This window comes from Callospermophilus lateralis, assembly GCF_048772815.1.
Source record: "Callospermophilus lateralis isolate mCalLat2 chromosome 11 unlocalized genomic scaffold, mCalLat2.hap1 SUPER_11_unloc_3, whole genome shotgun sequence".
Classification (NCBI taxonomy): Eukaryota; Metazoa; Chordata; class Mammalia; order Rodentia; family Sciuridae; genus Callospermophilus; species Callospermophilus lateralis.
This window is the reverse complement of record NW_027510155.1, coordinates 2,271,504-2,295,679: the sequence shown is the minus strand read 5'-3', so window position 1 is coordinate 2,295,679 and position 24,176 is coordinate 2,271,504. Positions and strand designations below refer to the sequence as shown.

General features: G+C 35.0%; 1 protein-coding gene across 1 annotated transcript; it reads left to right on the top strand.

Moving 5' to 3' along the window:
• Positions 1 to 14,727: 14,727 nt before the first annotated feature.
• On the top strand, positions 14,728 to 23,205 carry LOC143639869 (activating signal cointegrator 1 complex subunit 3-like). Its single transcript, XM_077107905.1, has 4 exons — positions 14,728 to 14,876; positions 16,740 to 16,887; positions 19,903 to 20,112; positions 23,047 to 23,205. The coding sequence occupies exons 1-4, from the start codon at positions 14,728 to 14,730 to the stop codon at positions 23,203 to 23,205; spliced, it is 666 nt and encodes a 221-aa protein (XP_076964020.1).
• Positions 23,206 to 24,176: the final 971 nt, after the last annotated feature.

Below are 24,176 nucleotides of genomic sequence, written 5' to 3'. Positions count from 1 at the left end.
GAAATCAATCAGGGGCTTCCAAATTTTTCCACAGTTTGTTAAAGAAAGAAAATCAGGCTTTTGTTCTACCCCCACTACCAATTTATTGTGTGACACAAGGAATGTCACAACTTCTCTGGAACTTTTTCATAAAAAATTGTATTAAATCATTTCTAAAGTCCCCATAATTTCTGAAATTCTAGAATTCTTTGATTTCAGCTATAACATTATGAAAAAGAAAGGGTTTTTTTTCTTTTTTATCATTATTATTTTTTTACATGACAGTAGAGTATACTTTGAAATATTATACATACATAGAATAAGTTGTAACTTGTTACAATTAGGATACTGTTACTGTGGTTGTACATGATGTAGTGTTACACTGGTCATTTATTTATAAATGAGGATAGGAATGATATGCCATATTCATTCTACTGTCTTTCCTATTGCAGTCACCCCCTCCCTTTGCTTCATTTCCCTTTGTCTAGTCCAGTGAATTTTGAATCCCTCCTGTTTGTTGTGACTTATCCACGTATCAGAAAGAGCATTCTGCCTTTGGATTTTTGTGACTGACTTATTTAATTTAGCATGATATTCTTTAGTTCCATTTACTTACAAGCAAATGCATAATTTCATTCTTCTGTATGACTAAGTAATATTCCATTGTGTATATATACCACAATTTTTCATCCATTCATCTCTTCAAGGGCACCTAGGTTGGTATCATAGCTATTTTGAATTGAGCTGCTATAAACATTGAAGTAGCTGTGTCACTGTAGTATGCTGATTTTAAGTCCTTTGGATATAAAGAAAGGAGTGGAATAACAGTGCAATACAATCATAATTTTTTGCATTACGATTCTTAATACACCTTTATACCATAATTTATTAAATCTCTGTATTTATAGTGTTGACTCTAGCTCAGCAGTTCCTTCGACACAGAATGTACAACCAGTCCAAGTGTTCTAAGGAATCTCCAGACTGCTTTCTGAGTATTTTCACCAATTTGCACTCCCACCAACAATATATAAATGAACCTCTGCCATTCTGACTGGGGTGAGATGGAATTTCAGTGTAGCTTTGATTTGTGTTTCTCTAATTGCTAGAGATGTTGAACATTTTTTCATATATTTTTTGACCATTCATATTTTTTCTTCTGAGTAGTGCCTGTTTAGTTCTTTAACTCATTTGTCATTTAGGTTATTTGTTTTTGTTGTTGTTGTTGTTATTTACTTATTTATTTGGTTAAGTTTGTTGATTTCTGTATATATCCTGGAGATCAATCTCTGTCTGAGATGCTGGTGGCAAAGATTTTCTTCCATATTGTAGGCTCTCTGTTCACATTCTTGATTGTTTCCTTTGCTGTGAAGAAACTTTTTATTGATTTTTTAATTGATTCTTTATTTTATTCCTTGTGCTTTAGGAATCTTATTGAGGAAGTCCTTTCCTAAGCCAACATGGTGGAGCATTGTAATGCATTCTGCTGTCATATATTAAACAAAATCAAAAGGAAAAGTTAATACTCTAGTTTGAGACATTTTTTAAACAAGTGCTATTTTAGTGAAAAATGTATTTTATAAAATTGGAACAGCTAAAATATATGACTGGAATTTTTTAAGATCTGCATTAATCCCACTATTGGGATTTTCTATTTCTGTCATTCCTGAAGTTGCACTATAAAGTCATACAAATTTCTTTCACATTTATTACTTTATTCAGTTACATAACTATAGAATCATAGATGTTTGTTTTATCCTATTGGTTAAACTGCCTTGCTGTCATTTTTATTTTGCTTCTCAAATTGTCTCAGACTAAAATTTTCTGTAAAGACTGATTGATAGTTCTAATTTTGTGCCTTTGTTCTCATTTAGATACATGGGTACTCTTAGTCATAGAAAGTATTGGCTCAGCAGTTTTCCAAGATACAGCCCTCCTAGCAATTGAAAATTATATACTGCATTCATGGGACAGCAACCTGATCCTGTCCTTTATGGATGGGACTTCGTACACCACCTCTATAATTTTCCTCTGCTGTCATTTTACTATGAAACCTTTGGAAGATCACTTAACCCCTAATGTCTGAGTTAAAACAATATCTTACAAGCATGAAGCATTATTAATTGTCATAAAGTAAAACAATAAAATTGGGAACTCAAGTAAATAAATCTTAGGATTCTCATGGTTAGTAGTTTTTCTATATCCTTACGGTGTCATAATGACTTAACATTAAAAATTTTTTATTCTCTTTATTTTATAGAGAGCCTTCTGAAATTTGCAAAATAGATCTTTTAAAGTTTATTGGCAGGGTTTTTTTTTAAATCTAAATTTCAAAATAGTATTTTGACATTCTTATTCATATAACAACATCTAATAAATTAATAATATATTACATTTCACATAGCCAATATTATATTTTTCTGTACTCTCTATAATTATAGAGATGCATAAGATATATGTGAGTGCACATGTATGTACACATCTCAGAGTCAGAGAAGAGGAAAGTAAAGGACACAGAAATAGTTTCCCAGCCCTGGGTTTGGTCCCCAGCAGCACCAAAACAACAACCAAAACAACAACAACAACAACAACAACAACAACAAAAGATGGGTAAACTCAAAAAAGGCCTTTTAATTGAGGATACTATAAGAGAGGTCTATGTCTCATTGACAAATGCTTCCGATGTATAGTAGATTAAGAAGCACAGAAATATCTGATGATGCCAGGAAGTGGAACTGCTATGGAGCAGGGCTCAGGTAACCTTTTAGGAATATTTGCCTATGTGTGCACTAAGCTTAGGCCCAGTGGATTTGCAGTGTATTGAAGAATGTCAGTTTAGAATTGCAGAGTCAAATGCAGTTATCAGTGAAAATAGACCTAAGGTAGTATCAAATTTAACAAAAGAAGTCCTTAGTCAAATCCTTAATCCAATACTTGCAAGAAATGTTTTGATACAGCAAATGACAGGTAATCTTCAGAACTACTCTTAGTGAAATTCTTTGAAATTTTTAAATGTTTATAATTAAACCAAATGAAAACAAAGGTTAGTGTAGCACAACAGGCTTTAGAAAGCTTCTTCAAATCATTCTGCTAAAAAGACAGGTAGATAATCAGTCAATAACATGTCTATCATGACATGTTTCAAAGAATATCAATAGTTTGAACATATATTTGGAGGTTTTGTGTCACCTAGGATGTGCTGGAAACTTTTCAATACCTGTAGCATCACTATTAAGATGACTTTGGCCCAGTGCTTGGCATATAGGAGATGTCAGTTTCAGAATGAAATAAATATTTCAGTTTTTCCTTTCTAGTTTTTTCATAAGAAAAATTTGGAAAGGGTAGATTTATTCTATGTATATAGATTTCCACTTATTAAGATTTTTTACCAAATCTGAATTGTCTACCAATAAATGTAGTCTCTGTTATAAATATTTGTGTAGTGTTATCAAAATCATAAAGAGCAGAGTAAACTCTAATCTGGCTGCTCTCCTGGCCAGATTTCCAGAAGCTAAGATCTTGCCATAAAAACCTGATGACATTTTATTAATGGGTATTTAAAAGCAAATAGTTTTAAGAAATGAGATTACTCTTGAATGATTTACTCTTACAAAGATTCACACAGTGGTGGAGAAAAGTCATCCTGGATAGTCAAAGGTACAGTTTAACTCCAAAGGATAATGACCAGAACACCCCTTAAAAGAAAGCACCATTCCCCACTAGGGAAGCAGCACTGAGCTGGTGTATTTAGCATGTCTGAAACTAACACAAATGTGTGTATTTTGCAGTGTTAAACACCTTTAATTACTCTTGTGGATTTACAAGCAATCTCCCTTCAAGGACTATAATATAATTTGGGAGGCTATTTTCTCATGGGTGACTTTACCTGTAAGCTTTTGTATGACAATTCAATGATGGTGTATTGAGGATATGATGCTATTATGAAGGATCATTCTCCCCGAAGCTCCTCTCTGCATCCCCACATAAAAACCCTTTTCCCGGTTGGGGCTGTAGGAAATGAGTAATGCTTAACCAATTTGTGTGATCAATTCACTTAAGCAGCTATTGTGAAATGTTAATCACAAATTTAATTTGTACTGTATTAGCATTTTGATTAACTTGTAGGCTTGCTAGCACACTTGAAGTGCTGTTACTCATAGTTACAGCTCGAAAATGACTTTTTTATTAATTAAGCTTGTTAGACAGCAGCTGAGCTTCCTGAATGCTAACCTTCTGGGGGTACAAGTTCAGGAGAAAGTTACTATGAACAACTGTTGCTATTGGAAAAGATTCTTATAAATGTACTTACAGTATTTTAATTATTGACAAAATATTGTATCATTACTTGCAACTGACCTGAACCTTTAAAAGAGTGTGCCTTTCTGTCAAGAAAGCTTTTTATAGGTCTTCCCAACACTGTAAAACTTTGGGGAGCTCTTGAGGTAAATAATGCATTTGCTAGCAGATGTCTGACAACTAATGTTTTAACAAGCTGCCTAGGATAAACTTCCATGGTTATGTTATTGTTTTGTAATGAACTTTTAATTTGAGAATAGTTTTAGATTTCCAGGAAAGTGGCAAAAATATAGAGTTCCTGTGTACCTTGAACCTGCTTTTCCTCTAGTGTTAGTAGCTTATATACATTAATAAGCTATTTTTGCTATCAACAAAAGTGCATATTCATTCATAACCCTCTAATTTTTATTTCATATCTTTTCTGTACTCTAGAATTTCATTTAGAATACCATATTACTTAACTGTACTCTTCATGTCTCAGACTCCTCTTATCTTGGCTGTGATAGTTTCTCATACTTTTTTGTTTTTCCATTAATAACCACTTGATTTTTATAAATCAATGCAATTTTCTTCTCATTCTGGACTAACTAAATCTTTATTTTAAATCTGATAACAGTATATTATCTTCATATCATTTAACCTGAATAGAATTAGCAACATCACCAGCCATTTTGACATTCATCATGATATGATTTTCCTGTGCTGTTGCAGTGCCTGTACAATCACTGGTGACAGCAAGATGACTCCAAGAGATACAGGGGGCAGGGGTCCCTGGAGGAGGAGGGAGGATCAAGAGAAGAGGAAAAGAGGGTACAAGTCTATAGAATGTGCCCTCTATGTAGAAAAAGCCTGGAACATTATCTGTCCAGCTCCACTCATGCATCCTACAGCCAGAATCTTGACAACACTGAGGGTTAAACTGACAGATTTCTCAAATTGAACTTTAGATTTTAGGAGAAATTTTTAATAATAAATCTTAGAGCCAGATCTATTAATATACCTTTTTATGGTATCATTTTTCTTCTAATGATGTCATTTTTTTCTTTTAATAGCCTAGGTCAGTGATTCAGTTATCTTACACAGAAGCTGACTTAAATTGATCACAGTACTCAATTTTTCTATTCTACCCTTGAATTATTTAACTTCAGAATTCAGGTGTGGCCAAAAGGTAAATGCCTAAAGATCAAATATTCAGATGTAGTTATAACCAATGGTAGATTAAAATTAATTTTTAAATTTTATGTGTTTAAAACTTATGTTAACATAAGTTTTAAATTCACTCGCAGAGATAATAATTGAATAAACACATAATTTTATCTGCAGTTTATAATTTCAGCTATGTAAACAAAAGAGAATCAGCTGTAAGCCATCTCAAATCCTTTTAAAACAACACAGGGTGCAAGTCAGCAGAAGTAATGGGTTATTGTGCAATGAGCGTAGATCTGAGAGCAATCCTTAACTCCGTCCCATTTTTTTTTTTTTTTTACCAGAGGGATGACATAGTGAGTTTCAGTTTCCCTGTCTGTGGAAAGCAGGTAATACTGATGCCTGCCTCATAGTTGGTATTGTTAAGGTTTAAATGATAGCCATTAGTGAAAGTGTTTTATACTATGTATTACTGTACAAATATTTTCATTATATTATATATACATACTGTCTACACAGTCTGGACTTTATATAATTCACCATTTGAATCTTTTCACAATAATTGCATGAGATTCATAATATTTGCTATAAAATATAAAGATATTGTCAAACTTAAAGTATTAGCTGTTTAAAGTATAATTGGCAATCTCAGAAGATAAGAAGAAAAATATCAGTAGATTTGAATAAATCTAATATGCAAAAATAGTTCTAGCACTATAAAACTGTGGTTGAATTTAAATGCTAAGACCAAGATTGATGAACTTAGGGAATTCTTGAAATGGATTCAAAATAAATGTTGAGAACATGAAATGTATCCAAGTCAAAAAGCACACCTTGATTTTAGGAGTCTCACACCCAAAACATATTTCCTTCTAGAGATTGTTCATTTTCTAAGTTCTCACTGATTAAGCTTTTTCTTCTGGTTTGTTTTTTGCCATTGCTGATTTGTTTTGCTTTACCCTTGTATATAACCAAGTACTTCAGAAGCTCTTGCACTTCCCATATGGGGAGGAGTTCTAGCAAGAGTATACTGTCCCTTTTTATTTTTTTGCCTCCTTCTTTCACCTTATCCTTTTTTCTCTCCTCCCTTCTCTTGTTCTCTTGCTGAAATAGAGGCAGATACACACACCATCTTCATTTCTTTCTCTCTAAAACTCTTGAGTTGGCTGATTCTTTTACTCCCAACAGTAAGAGTAGACCTCCCTGGGTCTCTCCAACCACTTCCTTCTCAGATTCCTGCTTCTTCCATCTATGTTGTTTTTAATTTTCATTGTACATAAGATTTGTTTTCAAGTGTCTCCCAATCTCTAGATCTCTTTCCCCACCTTCCTTAAGCACCAGTTAATAGCCTTCAGCTCTCCATCTTCAGTTCCATCACAGTAGCTTAAACAAATATTCTTATGTATATCATAATGATATACATCCCAAACTCCTTTACTCTTATTGCTGTTATATCCAAACCACTTCAACCCCCACCTTTGTGATATCATCTTCCAAGTCATCTCTTTAGCTGCAGCATTTTTGTCAATCAACTTGACTAAACATTTCTGATACTATGACCTGGGATCTCTTCTCTCTTTACTGAACCCTCAGTTTATTCCTCAGTCCCATTATAACCTCACTTGCCACCTAAATAGCATCAGTCCCAGAGTTAGCCATTTTAACAATAATGCCAGGATTCCCTAAAAGATCTTATCTCCTTGGGAAACACCTGAATTTTCTGCTTTCACACCCAAATTATTCATTATTGCTGTAAACAACCACAGGGCACTGCTAATTTTTGCTACTACAGAGTCATTGAAACTCACAGCAGCTCTAATTTTGTTTTGTTGTTTTCCACATCTTTCATCCTACCAGTAATTATTCCCAACATTTTTCTTTCTCACAGCATAAGATATCACCTCCAATTTACAGAGATTACTGAAAGCCTCTGGCATCAGTATCATCAGTTTCTGGACCTCAGAAACCCTCATCTTCTGAACTCAGGAGGGTTTTTTTCCTCTATATAGCTTATTTTGTATTTAGTATAATCTACCCCCAACCTTAAGAATCTTATAGCCCACCTAAAATGATAAAAAGCAAACTTCATAAAAACAAATAATTACATAGTATGAGTGTATTGGTATTTAATCACTGAAAGAGTAAAGCTTGGACAGAAGACAAACCTTAAAAAGTACGTAATCAAATTATATTTTTCAGATGAGGAAAATAAATACCAGGAGGTAAGGGATTTGCCCAAGGTTTCATAGTAAAATTAGAGGCACCGAACTCGAAACTGTCATTCTGAGTCTCTTTGAAGTGTACCACACACCACCTTCAAATCAGTGTCAGATATTCATGAATCGTACTATTGTTTACACTTTATCCAAAATTTAAAAAGTTGGCCTTCCATTTTCTTCAATTCCATATCTGCAGATTCAATCAGTGGTACATTAAAAATGTAAAGGGAAGAAATTGTATCTGTATTGAATATGTACAGCATATTTTTCATCATATTTCCTAAACAATTCAGTATAACATCTAATTGCATAATGTTTACAATTTATTTGGTATTGTAAGTAATCTAGAGAGAATTTAAAGCATACAGGAAGATACATACAAATTCTCCACTTTAAGTAAGAGATTGACCATCTGTGAATTTTGGTATCTGCCGGGGTCCTACAACCAATCCCTCATCTATACCAAGGGATGACTGACTATATTCATTTTAAATACAGTGTGTTGTCAGGAAAACTTCTCAAAGTTTCATTGTTAAATCTATACCCATTTCTCATAAAATCTGTAATTCTAGTTTATAGCCCCATTTAAATTCTACACACCTTCCATATTACCCACAATGTTGTTAAAGTAAGTCATTTGGATTGAATTTGAATCCCACTTACCAGAATTATGCAGGCTTAGACATGTTTCTTTACCTATTTTAGCCACAATTTTTCCATCTGTGAAATAGGCTTAAATTCAGTATCTTACATAAAACATTTTACAGAATTTTTGGCAAATAGTAGACACTTAACAAATGTCTGTTCTTGGCCTTGAGAATCCTTAGATATCCTCCTCCATTTTTCTTTTCTGTCTTTCCAGATCTCCTGGTAACCTCAATTCTACTCTCTCTACTTCTGCCACAGACAGGGTGGCTCATATACCTCTTTGACAGGATTTCAGAGTCCAGAGCTCCAGTCTGTACTTTCTCCACAGCTCATTTTCACCTGAACTTCTTACCTGGCTTCATAGTAGCACCCCAGTTAAAATGTTTTCAAGATCAATCTCATCACCTCCTTTTCAACCCACCCCTCATCAGCAAATGACAATAGCCCCACTGTTTCTAGTAATAAGGATAAGGGTTTTCTTTGGTTACATTGTAATTTTATAAATGCATAGTATACTCGAAATCACATTTCCAATCTGCCATGACTGGATATGAGAAATTGTTTTGAATCAGCAATCAATTGAAATTGGTGCCAATGTGGTAGAAGGTCTTATGCAGTGAGCCCCCATGTATTTTCCCCCTGTACTCAGAATTACTCTTTGTCTGATAGATAGTGTGCCAAGGAGAAAGTGGTTAAGAGGTGAAAGGGGATTCAGTATCTACCTAATATTAATGTAAAGTTGCTAAAAAATGTCCAGGGTTCTTTCTCAATGTACTGAAGAAGCCTTTTATTGTTAAGCCTTGCATCTCTGTAAAGGACTTCAAGGTAACATGAAAACTAAGCCATATTCTCCACTGTAGCCAAAGCCAGACTCTGGAGAGGAGCATATTAAACCTTATCTGCCAGACAGACTACTATAAAGATAAGGAGATAGAGTAGTCAGTCCTTCTAGGCTCAGTCATATAAAGGTACATACTACCAGGATCCCCCAGCTTGTTTACCTAGACCACCTCCATTTTTACCTCCTATTAGTTAACACACTTCTGAAGAGTAAATTGAACTTTCCCACTGAATTGAGAAGGCCCACACCTTCCAGTTTGACCTAAGTTGCAAGATCGGATTTTGACCTTCTCTCCTGGCTTTCCTATAACTGCACACCTCTTTTGATGGACCTGTACTTTCCATCCCATGCATCTCCTTTGCCCTTCTACTACTGCCCAGTGTAGAAATCAACAACAAAAAGATCAAAGAAAATTCCTGTTAGAAACAATGGGTTGATTTAGGATGTCTTCATCTTACCATAGAGGAACTTTAAAATAGGCATTTGTCCATTAGTTTCCATTCTGTAGCATAGTATATTAGGTACTAATATAGTAAGTAGAACATTTCATTTTAACCTCATAGAACACCTAAAAGGAAATATGATACCTTTTTTTGTGGGGGGATTGTTGTTGGAGAACTCAGGTTTATGATTTTGGCATACCCAGATGAGCTAATGCTCTGAAATTCTGGACCCCAAACTGAGGTTACGTGGAACTTTTGTAGGAAATTTGATATTATTTCTTTTAACCATTACAACATTGGTGAGTTTGAATTACTGAACTGTGTGACCAAGGATCATGCACAGGAATTCTTCAATAAGTAGTACACAGATGCAGAATGAATGCAGTGAAATACCTCCAAGTGACATCACAAAGTGACCTTCACCACAGGCAGCAGTTTCTCAAAAACTGTAAGCTTACATTTCTAAGAGGTATATTTAAAAAAAAAAAAAAACTAGCACTTAAACTACACTCTTACAAGGACCAGTAATTAAGTAACACTCTTACAAAGACCAAAACTGTAAAGTAATGTAATGTAATGTAAACCAGTGTTTCTTCTTCATTTCCCCCTCTGATGCCTGTCTGTATCATATAAGGCATCAACCTTTATAAAGCTGGATATTAAAGGTCTTCCTGTTCAGAAGTCAGGACCATCTTTAGTTTTGTTGCTTTTAGGCATGACGTAACAAACTGGACCAGGCAGTTTAACATGTAAGGAGTGAATCAGGCCTACGAGTGTCATAGCAAGGGGTCTTGCCAAGGGCAAGAGCCAGGCTTCCCGGCCAGGTTCACCTCTTAAATTTTTCAAGTTTCCATTGTCATGGCAACTCCAGATCACCTTCACCCATGCTGACCTGTTCCAATTGGATTACAGATTTTATGGTTAGAAGGAACCTCATTTTTTTTTATCTCCCAAAGTTTCAGGATCTGGTCTTCAGCAGTTAACAGATAGTTTGCTAAAGAATGTGACATTCTGTCCACTTAGGCCAGGCAGGGCTGCAAGTATCTTGCTTCTTGGAAAAGAAAGCATGTGGAGGTGAAATATGATACCCTTCTATTAGTGAGAAGCTTAGGTTCAGTAGGGTAAAGTGATCTTCCTGAGTTATAAATGGGACAGAATTAGGATACAAATCTGTGTGTGTGTGACATCAAAACTTGTGTTTTATCTTCTGTTTAGTACAGTAACTTAGGCAGAATTTACTATAATTCTTATAATTTTTTAACCTATATTCTTTTGTTAGTTTGTTACTGAGGATTGAACCCAGGGGTGCTTAACCACTGAGCCATATCCCCAGCCCTTTTTATTTTTTAAGACAGGGTCTTGCCAAGATGCTTAGGACCTTAATTACATTACTGAGGCTGGCTTTGAACTTAAAATCCTCCTGCCCCAGCCTGCTGCGCCCCTCCCCTGACTCAGGCAATGGCAAGGCCCTACTGAGGTGGATGGCGCAAGGCGTCCATCCTCTGGAGGAGCACAGTATGTTTCTGGGAATGGGCTAATTTGTTTTTGTATTCCTTTAATAAGTATAGTTGTGACTTCTCATATGACCATTAAGTATGAAGGAAAAAAAACATGACTTTCCCAATTAATACAACTACTTCTAAAGAATGGATCTGTTTGCTCTAAATGCAATTATTCAGCTGTGGAGTGTAAATTGTTAATGTCTAATGAAAAACTCCCTGTATTCCTGTCAAGGAAGTTTTTGAGAAATTAAATTAAAATCTAGAGAAGAAAAATTAATGTTAAGAAGACAGATTAGTGCTTAGTACTGGGCAACTTGTTCTTGTTCCTGTGCACAATGGTTTGTGCTCCTACTCTTGTTTGATTAAAATTAATAACAAGTCAACCACTTGCCATAACCATGGCACCAGTTCCAGTCAGTAAGTCAAGAAAGAATAGTCAAGGTATAGGCCAATAGTTTGGGACATTTGTGATTATTATTAAAAGTTAACTAAGCAGAAACAGCTCAAAGCAAAACATGTACTGAAAGTACAAATGTTTGCTTATGTATAAGCCAAGATACATTCTTCTATTCTGATTGTAGCTAGGTAATATTTTGTTTCTTTGAATAATGATTCCTGTTTTCTAACCACAAAGTACTGTGAGCCTGCCAAAATGAAAAGTATATATGATCAAGTTCACAAGTAAAGATTGGGATCAACACCTGCACTTTGGTGTCTGTGTTGTTTCTCCACCCCTCTTTCGCCGACTCCTCACCATCCGTTCGTCTCCTGAGACCCCCTGTTGGAGCTGGTCTCCGACACCAGCCTCCTGAGCCACTGGGATTATTAGCTTGTACCATGCACTTTCCAGTGTGCTTTAGTAGAACAGGTATTTTTTGAGTGTTCTTTGCTAGGGCTGGAGTTATAGAAAATAATTCCAGATTCTTGCTGTCAAAGAACCTATAGTTCAAAGGACAAATGTGTAAACAAAAAGTCATGCTATAATAATGATGGCATTCCTCTAAAGCAGCAAAGGCATAGAGAAAGAACTAAATCCATCTGAAAGAATAAGTGAAGGGCTGGGGATGTGGCTCAAGCAGTAGCGCGCTCTCCTGGCATGCATGCAGCCCGGGTTCGATCCTCAGCACCACATACAAACAAAGATGTTGTGTCCGCCAATAACTAAAAATCAATAAATAAATATTAAAAATTCTCTCTCTCTCTCTCTCTCTCTCTCTCTCTCTCTCTCTCTAAAAAAAAATAATCAGTGATGTTTCATAATATCAGTAGTGTTTAAGCTAGACCCAAAGAATGAATAGGAATTTCTCAGGTGAACAAAAGGAATGATATTTGTTTTACAAAATAAATAAATAAAAGCAAGGGTAAATGTGAAAAAATATCAGTAATTTTCTAGTGCTCTATGCAAGGGGATGGCCAGAGAGAAAAGTAAGGACCAGATAAATCAAGGACCAAATAGATAGTGGCGTGTTGACCATCTGTAATGCAGAGACATGTTAGTTTTGTTCTCCTGACCAAATGATGGCATTGAAGAAATTTAAGCAGGGGAATGACATGACCAGTTTTACCCCTTTAAAAATTCAATTTGAAAAATTATAAAGTACAAATTAAAGGAAAATTATGAGATTGATAATAAAGGAAATTTATATAACGTTCCAGCAGAGACAAGGAGCGTCAGTATCAAGTAGTGGGGAGGAGACAACAGGAGCACCAGGGCGGGGTGAGCAGAGAGAAAAGGGGAATAGCATTTGGTTCACCACACAAACCTCAAAACCTTTTATCATTCCGGATTCTTGATCTACCCACCTGCCTTTTCTGTAAACTAATAAAAGATAATAGTTTTTCAATTCGTGATATGGCCTTTCATTTATTTCACATGATAAGCACTTATTTTGCTTTTTTTTTCTAAATTTTCACATCTGGATCATAAAATGAAAAATTCTGGGGAAGTCTCATAAATTTTATGCAATCTTTCAACTTTATCGTCAAAACTTCAAAGTTAAAAACATATGGTTCATTCTTTCAGCTCTAGTGGTATGTGAATTTTGGGTCTGGAATTTATTTCCAGTCAAGTTGTAATGTAAAATCACACGTAAAATTGCCATACTTACTCCGCATTACAAGTTATGATATTGAATTAGATATAATTATTCATTTTTCCTTTTCCTTTTCCCTTAGCAAGTCTCAAGAGTTACAACTAGTGAACTACTTTTTTCTGTATGTAGCATATATTCATCATAAGCTGCTTGTTTCCTATACTTCACAGAAAAAGTGCATTTTTCTTCTTTGTAAAGAAAAATATAAATATATCTTCTCTGGATTCATAAATATGTACATTCATATGTGTACACACAGTCATACATGCACATAAAGACACATATATTTATTACACCAACATTCAGGCTTTATGATGTATAACTAGCAGGTTAGCAGATACTAAAAATTATTTTGACCATCCTTTAACACTAATTAGGGTATGCAAAAACTTTATTCTATTTCCCTGTAATGTATATAAAGAGATCATAGGTTAGTTTAAACAAATTTATTAAAATAGTTTACTTTTTGTAAATTAGAAAACACAGAATTGGAAATTTGCAACTTAGAAGAAGAATGTGTCTCTATCAAAATTCTTAGAAGTACAGGAAATTGATTTTACTAGAACAGCTTAAAATTATTTCAAAATTAATAGATTTTTGTTCAATATTTTTAAATATTTTGCTGTCAGTGAGATATTTACCATTAAAGTATCATTGTAATGCTTTGCTAGGTACATCCAAAAATAAGAGTGGAGTCTTAAAACTGTATGAAATAACTGCCTAAGATCATAATATTAACTTATGTGTCTTTAAGACAGCATTCTCCAGAATCTAATTTAATTGAAATGGCTTTGCCTGTGTAAACTTCTAAGATTTCACTGTTTAAACTAATAAGATTTCACTGTTTAATTTTGCTTTAAGCAAATGCAGCGTTTTGTTTGTTCATAAAACATTGGATTAAATGTATAGACTGATATGAATAGCTCTCCATCATTCCACATGTACCACTGGCAATTGCCCCTTTGTGTATTATTGTTATTGTGGATGTGGTGTATTATTCTCATTGAGAACAGGATTTTATTCTTAACTTGCTCTTTGGGGAAAATGAGTGTTTTACAAGAAAACCTTCTCTCTCCTTACCATCATAAATAGTTTTCAAATTTAAAAGACTCTGTGAAGGGCCTGGGGTTGTAACTTAGTGGTGGAGCACTTACCTAGCATGCATAAAGCACTGGGTGCAATTCTCAGCACTGTGTATAAATAAATAAATTAAATAAAGGTTTATCAACAACTAAAAAGAATTGTTTTAAAAAAGAAGAAATGCAACTACTAGTATTCTTGATATAGTGAATTATTAAGTATTTGTTTTCAAAGTACAATGAGTTTTTACTCTTAAAATTAGCTTAGGGTTTGACTTTTTTGTAGGATGATACAGGAAATTCATTTTACTCTCCCCATCCAACTGTAGTTTATTCTGTTTTTATTTGGATGAATAGTAATTTAGTGATAAAATGATTGATTTTTTGTTTTTGTTTGTTTTGTTAAAGCTAATGTAACATTTCCAATGGGAGAGGGTGAATGCCTTGATGTTCTTGTGACATGTGCTGTTTGCCTATTCAGGCAATGCTGGATGTGGCTGCAAAGCAAGGTTGGCTGGTGACTGACCTGAATACCACCAACCTTGTTCAGATGTTGATCCAGGGCCGGTGGTTAAAAGATTCTTCTCTTCTTACACTACCAAACATAGAACAGCACCATCTTCACCTTTTCAGGTAATTGTCTTAATTTGCAATGTAATTTCTTAAAGTTTTTTAATGGATTTTTTTGGGGAGGAGTGGGTATTTTTGGGAATCAGACCCAGGGCTTCATGCATGCTAGGCTGTACCATTGAGCTACACCCCCAGATTCCCCCAAATTCCCTTATTAAAATACATATAGACACTGGAATTTCATGTGGTGCCTACAATATTGATTCTTTGGCTTAAAAATGCCCTTTTCCCAGAAGGAGACCTGCCCTCAGTGCCAAGATGAACCACAATTCATTTTAACCTTCTCCTACCTAAATTGTGTGTTCTCCCTTTGCAATATTAAATATGTTTCTATTTTAACTGCATTTATTCCTTTACAATATCAGCTTTATTTAAGAAAACGTTATTAAGGAGCTTTGTGATCTAAAACCAAGATAAATTGGCAGCTTCTGTTATGTAGAAGAGACTGAGGCATCTGAAATCCATTGTCCAAAGTAAACCATGGGGAGCTGGGGTTATGGCTTAGTGGTAGGGCTCGCCTAGCACATGCAAGGCGCGGGGTTCAAGCCTCAGAACCACAGAAAAATAAATAAATAAAATAAAGATATGTGTCCTATGACAACTAAAAGAAAATGTTTTTTAAAAATAGTAAATTATGAATCTGAAATGTCCAAAACTAGATAGTCAGGTGTAGTGGGAGTTCAAGATATAATCTGTACTGAGTTTATAATAGTATCGAATAATTCAACCCTTAGGTCTCACATACATGGCTGCAAATGTTTCAACAAGGAAAAGAACAGTACAGTATACAAGCTAGATTGACAGTGTTTAAATGAAAATATCCTTTCACACCAATGTTTCACAGCAGTTGAGATACCTTGAAGACAGAATGTTATTTCACAGTTATGGAGATAACCAAAATAGTCTGGCTTGCCATCATTCACCCTCTACCTCTTGTCAGCTGCATGAGGATCACAGTTATTTAAACCATCCAAGTACAGATGCCAACAAGAACCTCAGGAACACCTGGGGTCCCCTAAGAAAAATCCCTAATTTGAATCAAGTGTACTGGGTGACAGGGTGACAGGTATGCTTGAGTCCCTATCATAGGATGTCCCTGGAAACTAACAGACACATTCAGAGAGTGAGCCATAGCAACAACAGGTGGCAGGGAGAGAAGGTAGATATATCTACAACTTGTCAGAAGCTCTTCTGGTAAGGTTCTGAAGGTTATGTGAGTTGGATTTCAGCAGTATAGAAAGCACATTAAAGGCACAACCTCACACAGCATCATCTATCAGGGAATCTGCTGGATGGTGTAGGAGATTTGTTCCAATTCTCTTATCACCCTTAAAAATTCAATATTAATGTAATTTCAACTATATTTCCTTCTTTCTATAACTTTTAGGTGGCTCATGTTCCTGTGATCTGGCACAACTTAAAATTATCTCAAAGATCTCCAAAGTGTACTTTAAATTCTGTGCTCCCCAAACGTAAAATTTAAAATTTTATTCAAGTAATTATAGTTGACACTTGCACACATTCACCAAAATCATGTCAAGGTTTCACATCAGCACTTTTATCTCCATGGAAACATTGTTTCACACCGGTGCTTCCTATAGAAAGACATCTACTGCATATGAACTCTTTTACGTATTACTGAACCTGATACATTATTTACAGTTTACAGATTTCATACAATGATAGTGATACTGCCTTAGGTTGATATAAAGAATGTTAGGCAATATTTAAAACTTAATATAATGGCCTATAAAGAGTTATATCTTAATTTTTAACAATTGTTAATATCATACATACCAGTGTTATCAGAAAATCTAACTTGTGCTTTGAAAGAGTTATTTTGTTGGTGTTGATATAAGTTCTAAGGAAATGGAAACCAGTTATAAAGTGCTCACATGCTAGGTGCCAAACTTCCATTGAGTGCCTCCCTGAACTGATTCATGCCTGTATAGGGAAAGACCATATATTCAGCTCCATGGTCGAGAAGGAGCTACAGGCCACCAAAACAAAGCAGGTAAGGCCGCCTTACTCTGTGAAGTTGTACCAAGAGTTTTCTAACTTAGGGCGTGGGTTTTGAAGTCAGTCCCGCCTGTGTTTAAATTCTGTCTTTGCCATTTACTAACCATGGAAACATTATATATATCTTATGACATTCTTATGAAAGTTAAGCAAAATAGTATTATGTAAACTGCTTTATATAGTTCTTGACATAGAATAATAATTGAACAAATGATAGTAATAGTGATTAATAACATTACTGGCATTATGAGAACTTGTTCAGTATAAGGCTTTCAAGCTTGCTTTGGAAGGCTCTATTTAGCCTTTCCATCACCAGATTGCATTACCCAGGAGCCTACTCCATCTCTTCTAGGGAGTTTTTCCCTTTTTATGGTAGGGTATATTTTCATCTAATTCCTTCAATTACTTGTTTATGTTCCACTCTTATTTTAATTACATTATTGTTCCTAGATTCAAAGAGATTCTTTCAAATAAACCCCTTATTTGTTCACTATGTAACTTATAAGGAAAGTTAAATCTAAACAATCTTTGGAAGGCCAAAAACCAAATGAACAATGCCAGATACTTGGCTTTCTAGCCTTTTAAGTCTTAAGCAGTTTTACCCTAAATGTGTCAAAAGTGAATGTTCAGGATTTATAACATGATTATATTGATTTGTATGTACACATATTAAAGAAACTTTTAAAGCATGTCTCTTTTTCTTTCCAAGTAAAACTTTTTTTTGAACAAGACTTGTTATAATTAGTTCAGGGAGAATTCACAGGTAAACTTACTTAATTTATTTGCATAAATTTCCATTCTGTTATCTTTAAAACCAAATGCAAATTGGCTCTGTCTGATACGATGATGGTTATTTTGGCTCAAAAGTGCTTCAATTTTGCAGAGCAATCTGGTGTCGGCTTTGCAGTGAGGCGATCCCAGGAAACATACAAATCCTGAATTATTCCAGAAATTAGTATGTTTAAAGCATCAATTTAAGTGCTAATTGCAGTAGTAATGAGAAAAAGCAGTACAACTGTGAGATTTGCATCTCCTACCCCATCGGTATGCCTGGAACGGTTGCTGACTGGCAGAGGATTTGACTGCTAATTAAATAATTGTGTGCATGGCAGTGCTCTTGCCTGATTCGATAGATGAAGATTAATCCTCAGATAGATATGTTTGGCTGGTATTGAAATATCTTAGCAGTTTCTTTTAAAAAGCTCATGTTTTGTATACATAAATATACCTATATACCAAATAAATATATCTGTACACATTATAAGTTAAAACATAATAATAATAAGTCCTACAAAAAGATGTCATATGTAAATATAAGCCATTTAGACATTTGGAAGCTTTGTAAAGAAAAATCTCAGTGAGTTGCTAATATCAGAAAACATCATATTGGTGACTAATTTAATGGTATGAGTATAAAAACATGAAATCCTGCTTTGTGTGGTAAATATTACTTTCCTTGTTTCACAAAATTAAATGTTTTGTAGAAATTAAATATTTAAGTGTTCCCTCTACCACTTTTCTGTGTTGGCCAATATTAGAATATTAATTAGTGCAGCTTCTGAACTCAGTGACTTTTGGTTCTAGTAGGAGATAGACCATCTTTTGTACTTGAAGTACATTTTATAGCTTGACAATTTCAATTTCAGAAGTCTAGTTGTAGGCATAATTTCAAATTCACAAGACAAGTTACAGGATTGGAGTTGAATTGAAATTTTGCATTGGATCTATTTTTTATCTTATTTATTTTTTAAAAAATACCTAAGTGATAATTTGGTTCATCAGGGCTACTGCGTTTGATTACATATACCAGCAACACTAAAGTCTTAGCAAACAGAAAATTAAAGCTTATAAGGAAATCCATACCATATATAAAAGAACTAAAAGGAAAACTAAAATTAAACTCGTTGTGTAACTTTAAAAATGACCTTAGAAGATAACAATTGATAAAACAGCTATTAAGAAGTTGTCTTGGGCTGAGGTTGTGGCTCAGTGGTAGAGCATTCGCCTAGCATGTGTGAGGCCCTGGGTTCGATCCTCAGCCCCCCATAAAAATAAATAAAGATATTGAGTCCACCTACAATTAAAAAATAAATAAATGTTAAAAAAGAAGTTGTCTTGACCAATAGTTACATTACCACATAATTGTAAATGTTAAAAAAAGGTTACAGTTACCTAGTCCTAAAGTTTATTGTGTTATATACTCTCCGTGGATATAAGATTCACTCTTTCATTTGTTCATTCAGCATTGTTAAGCATGTACTATTGGAATACTGATTACTCACAAATATCTTTTAATTTTAAAGGCAAGAATAAAGTTGGTAAAGTATTTCTACTCTTTTAATATGTGTGATTTTAACTGGTACTTTCAGCATGATAATGCCAAAAAAAAAAAACTATTTGTTTCTACAAGGAACCCTAGTCTTACAGGATTCCCTGTGTTATATGACAAGTGTCAATGGATTATACTGACATCAACAATTGCATCACAGATTTATTTTCAGATTTCCTTTATATCGCTAAGTAATGTTTTCTACCTTAAAAGTCACATAAATGTTAAAATAGATGCTTCTCTTTAAAAAAATACAATAAAAACTTTTAATCCCTCTTTTTTTTAGTATAGTCAATAACCACTCAATATGAAGAGGCATTAAAAAAATTAAAAAAATAAGTTAAAAGTTTAGATAATAACTTTTTGGTTTATAAAAAAAACTTAAAGAAGATTTTAAAAAACACTGTTCTACATATATTCACCTATGTACAAGTACAAGAAAAACTAGGGAAACCTGAATAATCAGTGGATTGTGTCAATATCAGTATCCTGGTATTGAAAAATGCCACCATTGCATGATACTGGGTAAACGACGCAAAATATGTCCATTATTTCTTTCAATTGCATTTAATTCAGAATTAATCTCAAAATTAAAAGTTTGATTTTTTTCTAAAATTACACTATTTCTTAGTTGATTACTCCATGTGACATTTTTTGTTGTTTTTCCTTTTTTCTTTTTAGGCATGGAATTTTTTATCTCATTTGCCAGTGATAGATGTTGGCATAAGTGTTAAAGGCTCATGGAATGACTTAGCTGAAGGACACAATGAACTCTCTGTCTCAACTCTGAATGCAGACAAACGAGATGACAACAAATGGATCAGATTGCATGCTGATCAGGAGTATGTGCTCCAAGTCAGCTTGCAGAGAGTCCACTTTGGGTTCCACAAGGTATAGTGTTTGGTCTCCATTCTCAAATATTTGGCACCAACAACCAGCATGTGCCACCACACATATCTTTTCCATTACTAATGTGTTCGTGTCATTCATGAATCCTGCTTTCTCAACTGGCCTTAACCAGCAAGAGTCAGTCTTTGACAGTAGTCAGTCAGTTCTCATGTGCCATTTTTCAGCCCCAGAATATCCACCTTACATAATCATATATTGCCTGGAGTACTATTCTCAAAGTGTGGTTTACACACTCAGTCTAGCAGAATATCCTAGAGTGCCTTTATAGTATAGATTCTTGGCCCCACTACTGAATGACTGAATCAGAATCTCAGGGTCTGAGTGAATCGCAAAACTGAAGCTCTTTTGGGTGCCCCACTTGATCTTTTTTTGTTTTTGTTTGTTTGTTTTTTTCTTGTACCTAGGATTGAATCCAGTGGCCTCACACATACTAGGTAATGCTCTACCGTCCCCAGGCCCCCCATGTACACATGATTGTTAAGGACATTAAAGTTTGAGAAGTACCGCACTAGAGGCACTTTGGTATAGGAACCACATCAGGCCAGATGCAGATGAAATTGAAGCTTTCCTTCTTAGCTCTATTGAATTTGAATAAGATGCTAAGCTTTTCTGAGACTCAGTTGCCACATCTAGCTGCTTTCTTCATTATAATGCATATGAGAGAGCTTTGTCAATTTCATACAGACCAAAAATGTACAGTAGTTTTATTTTAAATTACTATGCTCTTTTCTGTAGCCTCTGACACCAAAATTAATTATTTAGTCCTCTAAGAACATTAGTACACATAGTGTGAGCTGATTGGTTTTTAGTACCATAGTAATTGAAATAAGAAAAAAATTGTCCATTTTTTTCTTTTTATCCTAGTGGATTCATGGTTTTTAATATCTAGAGTAACCCTCTGGGATGAGTAAGCCCCTCTGTTTTCATAGAATAGTCATATGTATTGTTACAATGTCCTTTCAGTACAGGTCTCACTTCATTTCATTTCTAATACTAAATATCAGCCAATACGAACATGAACTGATAGGCCTCTAGCATTTAAGACCTTCAATATGAGCATTTCTAGATGACTTACTAAATTCCAGATTCCAAAAAATAATAATCATAAACTAATCAAAGAAATAGTTATAAAAATCATAATAATAAAGATAAAATCATGTAGCAAAGGTAGATTTCTTTTTTTTTAACCTTCAAAATCTACTTTAACATTAGATTTAATCATGTTCAAAAAAACTGTAGATTTTATTCCTAACTGCTATGGAACTATATTACTCTCTGGCTCTGTTTTAAAATGCTATAACTGAAACATCTCCCCTTGGAATACAGAGTGAAATCTCAATAGGAACATGTCATTATTAATATGTTTTATGCCATAAAGTCATTGTCTTAAAGACACATTACAATAACCTTGTTTTTGTAAAAGTTGGTCCAAGATAAAGACTCCAGATTCTGTCATTACATTAGTACTGGTCTTTTGTTTTTAATTAAAAAAAAATATATATTTTTTAGGTATAGTTGGACACACAATCCAACTTCAAAATATATTATAAAACTATAGTGACCCAAACTATCTGTGGTGCTAGCACAAATATAGACAAAGACTAATAAAACAGGATTTTTCAAACCCAGAAATAAATTCTTGCACTTAAAATCAAATTGTTGGCAAAGACACCAAGATCATGCTTTTGAGCAATTACCCTCTTCAGTAAATGCTGTCGAGAAATCTAGATGTCCACACATAGATGTATGAGATTAGATTCCTCTCTCACACCACATTCAAAAATTAACTTGAGATGGATTAAAGGCTTACATATGTAAGATCTGATTCTATAAAACTAAAAAGACCATTTTCAGCAAAAGATTATAAATAACAATGAAGAAAAAACCCAAAGAATGGGAGAAAATATTTGCAAATTCTTCACCCAACAAGATCTTAATATCAGAATATATAAGGAACTCAAAGAAAAAAAAAGAGAGAGAACTAAATTGAAAAGAACACAAATAAATGGAAATACATTTTATCTTCATGGATTGGAAAAATTAATATTGTTAAAATGTCCATATGACCCAAAGTGATCTACACATTTAATCATTTAATGCTGATGATTAGAACTGGGAGGGCAGGATGAAAGAGGATTCTAGTTAAAACAGTATTAGCAAGACTCTGAAATAGCCCAACCTAGAGTGTCTAGCTGGTCTGCATTTTCTTTTTCTTTTTTTTTTTTTTCACTGAAGCAAAAGTAGAAAACTTGTGGAAAATCAAACAGAAAAATAACCTCCAACAAGTAACAAAACAAAGACTAAAAGGAAATAAGAGGGAAAATACCTAAATGAAGACAAAGCTCCAAACTATTTCAAAATGATGAAATTATATTGGATATGGTATCTAAAAGATGGAGGTGGGGGATGGGATCTGATGTGGGTGTGGCTGTCAACAGAGGACTGTGGAAAAATCCTTGTGGAAAGCAGAGGTCCCTCATTCCTGGAGATGCAGGCAGCTGCTACACTGGGCTGCGGACGAAGATCCCCGTAAATTAGGAAAGAGTGATAAAATTGGCTATGGGCGGGGTCAGCATTAAGGGAAGGAAATGCACCCAGGAACACCCATTCCACTCCTGGACTGGAGACTCAGACACTTCCAGGTGACTCAAATGACAGGTGGGGACAACAATTAGATGGAATAGTAACCGGAGGGAGGACCTGAGGGACCTGTGGAAGGTGGCAGGTGCAGAACTCCCATCCATTCAGAAATATGCTGGACATGATTTGTCTGGGTCTTCAAGGTCACCTTCCTCAGGCTCTGCAGTGGAGAGTCTATTCAAGGTGGCTTCTAGTTCCTCATCCTCTCCCCTGAGGGGCCAGGCACTCTCCTGGGCCTGAATGGAGAAGCTTCTGGTTCTTCTTGGGCTGAGGTAGTGGACATCTTTGCAGGATGGGCATGGACAACAGAAGCTAGACCAGGATGGACCTGCCCAAGTGGAGTGTGCCCAGGGTGAGCGTGAGGCCTCCCAAGGGATCGTGCAAATGGGTGACAGCCTCGTTCAGAGTTGGGTTATATCTTCTGTTGCACCGTAAACCAATTCTGCACCAGTTGCTTCTCTAGGCTGAGGCTGGAGGCCAGGGCCACCGTGGTACTGTAGGATGGATAGGGGTCCTTCAGGAAGTGTGCCTCCAGCTCCTGCATCTGCTGCTTGCTGAGGGTCAAAATAGATCAATCCGAGGTTGATGGGCCCAGCATATTGGAAGGCTTTCCATCTCATCCATGGCAGCGGAGGCTCCATTCAGAGGAAAGGGAGGTCTGCATTTTCAAAGAGTCCAGCAAACAAAAACCGAAGTCTGTGAAGTAACCTTGAGTTAGTAAAGACTGCAAACCTCATGCACATGCCATGGAATTCTTGGAAAATTCACCAGTGCTCAGGGCTTGACACTGGAGAAACTTTCTTTAGAAAATCAATCTGATGTACATGTAGGAATGGTATGACTAAGAAAGTCAAGGAAAAAACATTCTGAAAATAATTTAATACAGAATATTCCTTAGTAAGGAGTCCTGAGGGGCCAGAGAAGGTTTTAAAAAGAATATTTTGAGAGTAGAACAGAGAACCAGTAGAAAGAGGAGACACCCAAGAGCCTAACAGGGCAAGCATACATGTCTGTTGTGGGTAATGGGTAACAAATAGGCAAGAGGTCAAGGAAGCATGAACTAAGTCAAGGGTTTTTGAGTGTAGTTGTAATTAGTGATGGTTAAGTATTTCAGCAAAACAGGAAGGCAGAAACTTTGAGAGTAGGAGGTGAGGATCTGAGTGGCCAACTAGAAAGGATAGGTAATGAATAAGTAAATTATCTGGCTTCACTCCTCAAAGATCCCATGCTATCACCTGTATTGAGGTGGGTGATGATAGGGCAGACACTAGTTGGTAAGAATCAGCCTGTTTCCTTCCAATATTTTCCCTTGCCACATCCATTATTGTAAATTAATTTATTTGTATGTGTACATATATCCCCATTATATATTTGTAATTTATTCCTATTACATTTTCTATTGCATG